General features: G+C 34.0%; 1 protein-coding gene across 2 annotated transcripts in view; it reads right to left on the bottom strand.

Moving 5' to 3' along the window:
• Window positions 1-2,176: 2,176 nt before the first annotated feature.
• LOC102599860 (cytochrome b-c1 complex subunit 6-like) overlaps window positions 2,177-4,279 on the bottom strand; it is a 4,279-nt gene continuing 2,176 nt past the window's right edge. For both annotated transcript variants that reach the window (XM_006359337.2, XM_015314410.1), the window contains exons 3-5: window positions 3,719-3,803; window positions 2,528-2,617; window positions 2,177-2,443 (exon numbers count right to left, since the gene is read on the bottom strand). In XM_006359337.2, coding sequence (XP_006359399.1) covers window positions 2,411-2,443; window positions 2,528-2,617; window positions 3,719-3,803 — 208 coding nt within the window. In that variant the 3' untranslated portion in view covers window positions 2,177-2,410. The remainder of the gene's footprint in view (window positions 2,444-2,527; window positions 2,618-3,718; window positions 3,804-4,279) is intronic.

Genomic DNA, 4,279 nt, shown 5'->3' with positions numbered 1-4,279 from the left:
TGATAAACATTTTTTACACTGCCAGTGTATATAACTTAAATCTTATAATTATTTGGTGTTTTTAGACTCAACCTCATCTCTTTCCCTTTTTCTGAGATAAATAGGCAAACTGTTAGAGTGGGTTACAGTCCCGCATTGGTTGAGAAATGGACTGGTAGTTTGTTTATATGGATTTGAACAATCTTTCTACATAAGTTAGTTTTTAGGGTTGAATTAGCTCAAAGTAGCATATTTTTACATGATATCAGAGCCAAACACTTCACCGTTTGGACTTCCGATCCACATTCCAATCAAGCCCGAAGCCCGAATATGAAGGGGATGTTAGAGTGGATTACAGTCTTTTGAGATTATGCTCTTATCTGGTAGTCAGATCTGGTGGAATCTAATCCACAACAGCATCAATTGGAAATAATATTCTTGTTCCACTAAAAGTACTTTTCCTCCAACTTTGTTATCTGGAATCCAATATGTTAAGCAACTAGACAAATAAATCATCTAAATTTATTGCTTCGAACTTAAATTATTTTTGCTCAAACACTCATCAGAGGAGATGGGATTCTTCCTATCGTAAATCAATAAGAAATTTATGCTATAAGACATAATTTTTTCACCGTACTTCCTCGTTAGAAAAAATGCATGGTGGAATACTAAAAAACTTTCTTTTTTTTCTATGTGGAAATACTACTATTTTTTTTCTCACTGAGCTCAATCCATGGGAATGCCCCTAAAAAAATTTCAATGGAACATTATAATGATAAAATAGTGATTTTTTAGTATAGATAAAATAAAATTTTTCCGACGAAAGAGGTTCGAATTAACAATGACTAGTGATACGAGCAAAAGCTGATATATACACCATCCACATCAACAGACAAAAGGAATATATGCTTAATAAGTGGACATATCTATCATATATGCCATATCTAATGCTTTTCTCATTTCATGAAGTTTTTTTCTATAAATTTGCTTGTATTTTGTCCTCAATTTTATAAGAAGCTTCAATATCTTGAGTAAATATTTCAACATACCAAGATATAGAATGAAGCCTCACCATTTCTCTGAAGATGATAAATCTTTGATTCACAAATCAAAGAGAACAACCATAGATAAGCTCTCAAAATCAAAGCAAACTTCCAAAGAAAATCAAAATCAAAGAAGAAAGAGTTCAAACTTGGAAGATCCCATTAGAACTATCATGTTCTTGGGCTCTTGGACCCATTCTTAAACACTAAAAGGGGATTTTCACACTGTATAGCCGCCGTCCAAAATAATAATCTGCAACTGTATAATATACGCTAAATTATACATTATTAGTGTATAATTTATGTATATTTATAAGTTGTAACTAACAGATGTAATTATTTTCGGCGGACGGTAAAAAGCAAAAAGAATCTTATTCCCTGATTCCCTGTATTCAAAATCTGTACTTCCACTTCTATTTTGTACAGTAAAACTATGTTCATTTCTTAAAAACAGACTCTTTCTCTGTAATTTTCAATAAAAAATCTCTAGTCATTTCATTATACAGTGAACATATATACTTCCCATCCTGCTATGACAAACAAGTGAACAAGCATATAAAATCAGGAAGCTCTAAAAAATCAACAAGACATCAACAGATTAAAAATAAAGCACCTAAAAGAGGATAAGAAACCTTTGATTTGTTATCACTAGTCAACAACTAATACAAAAAGCGAATTATTCCGTAAAAATTACTCCATCCGTTTCAATTTACTTGTAAAAAATAGTAAGACAAACAAATTAAAACAGAGGGAGTATGAATATGATAAAGTTGCCGCATGTTTTTTATTACGCATAGATTAACATGTTGTAGTGTTAGGTGAACACTCCATCAACCATTTCACGGGATACCTATTACCTCTCCATCAGCCAAATAAGAAGACAGCCCAGAAGAAAACCCACAAATACAGTGAGGAACAGCATGCAGCTTAACACTAGCAGTTGACTGCACCTTCACTTTTGTCTACTCTATATAACTCATTTAGTAATATTCTCTACCTAAAGGGTTGCATGCAAATTTTAATGCCAACTAATTCAGGACTATAAACCACAAAACAACCAAAACTATGAAGAAATGGGCTTAAATAAATCACTGATTTATGACATTTCCTCCCACAAAGAAATTAGGGGACTGGGAGCATATAACAGCGCAAGAGAGAAGAAAATCTGGGAATAACATCCGCGGGATTTTCAATCATTTGACCAAATAAAAGTGTCCACAAAATTTAACCCACAAGTATCTTTTATTAATCACTTCTTAAGAATGTGCATAGTACAAAATTTTCCATGCGGCAACTAAGTTGATTGAAGGGATTGCAAGTCTGTAGCACAGGCTTCAACAACGAAAAAGCAAGATAAAATCGCAATGGATCAACAGCTTATATCCATGTTACTTGAGTTTTTCAAATAGCTTTGGGGCAACCTGTGTAACAATTCCACAAAAAGATTAGAAACAAAACGAAATGCTAAACAGACCAACAAGGGAGAATAGAGAAATAGGGCTTACACATTTGTCAATGCATTGCCAATAATCAAAATACTGTCCAGTGCAATGCTTGCTCCCTGATTCATCACCTTCTATCCTTCTAGTACATGCCTGTAGATGCAAATTCCCAAATAAGAGCCACAAAGTGAGAAAACCACTACAAATTTTGAAGACATTTGCAAAAATTCAGGCAACTGTTCAGAACAAATGAACGAGACATAATTATTCAGGAATTGCACAGAACAGATTAAATGAAATTGTTCTGAAGATCAAATGAATGCTACTGTATTGTTATCTTAGGTGGTGGTTGTCACAAATCAATTAGATATCATCCTCCAAGCATAACACACAACCAAAAGAAAACCCTTCACTTTCAACCGAAAGAGAGACCAAAATCCTTCCAAAAGTTAGAAACCCAGATTCCCCATGTCCGAAGCCCATCCTTTAAATAAATAATTGAGTTGGATACAAAGATTTAGGCAGAGGGAGTATATGAACAACAAGAAGTTGAAAGCTAAAAACTAACTCGGAAAAAGGTTTAACGGGGTCGAAATTAGAACTCAGAGTCTTGGATACTGAAAATCTTACAGCACACTGTTCATAAAAAGTTATTACGGCAAATTGTTGGCAATACAAAGAACAATGGACCCGATAGACACTTATGATACAGAAAAATGAGCAGGGAAACAAAAAAGAGCATACAAATACTAGCATTCTGCTGACCAGTTGAAATCTGGAGAGACAATATGAGAGGAGGTCGGGAGGTGTACTTGGAGGCCCATAAACATGCCTTTTTGGCTACTTAGATAAACCAAACAGTTACAGATTAAGTCCCTTAGTCACATATTGGTTCATCCCATTAGAGTAACATACCAAGAAAATTCTCCTGACTTACTATATTAGTTGATTTGGTAATTAGAGTAGCTGAAAGTTTAAGTGATACATACTATGTTAGGTCATATGTCGGCCATACTATTTGATGTTCTCCAAATTTACAATTTTCAGGTCTAACATGACATCGCCCAAGACATTATTGTGTTGCTCTTCTGGAGACCGTACATGATAATATTAACAATAATAAAAATTAGCCTTCCACAAACGTATACAATCAAGTCTAGGTTACAGCTCACCCAATAACAATTAATAATTATATAAGAACAAGAAAATCCCTTTGATATAACTGAAAGGCTGTTTTACTATGGTGGGAATCACCTGATAATCCTTTAGTTGCCTTACACACTTAGGCTTGCAAGATACTTCCATTGTCTCCTTTGGGTCAACAACTTCCTCGTCCGACCTGCACAAAGGAAACCATCAGCAATTTATCTTCAAAGAGATGGCAATATTAGTATAAGTTCACACTTTTTTTGGGGGGGGTGGGGGGCGGGTCAATAGTCACTGAGTTGTCACATGTCATTAATTACAACAGTCTAACTTTGTGTTTGTAACATGAGCTTAATATTTGTAAGTCATTGAGATGATTATAGTCTAAGAATAATATCAGATGCTTCTGACATAATAGTTATTAGGAAAAATAGCATGAAAATGTTTCTCCGCCTATTTGTCTGCAAGGAATACAAGCTTACGAAGAGGGCCAACACTATTCACAAACATCTCATTGCAGTGCTCCTTCGTTAAACTTAATGTAAGCTAAGTAAAAATGGACAATAGTCTTTTTCACCATCTAGTTACATTAACGAATAGAGAAGAAGAATAGGGTATATCAAAGGCAAATAAAACAAATTAAAAAAAAAAAAAAAAAAAAAAAAAAAA

Source organism: Solanum tuberosum, unplaced genomic scaffold, assembly GCF_000226075.1.
Source record: "Solanum tuberosum cultivar DM 1-3 516 R44 unplaced genomic scaffold, SolTub_3.0 scf00298, whole genome shotgun sequence".
In the NCBI taxonomy this organism is placed as follows: Eukaryota; Viridiplantae; Streptophyta; class Magnoliopsida; order Solanales; family Solanaceae; genus Solanum; species Solanum tuberosum.
Note: the sequence above shows the minus strand (reverse complement) of the source record. Positions and strands in the feature narration are given on the sequence as shown.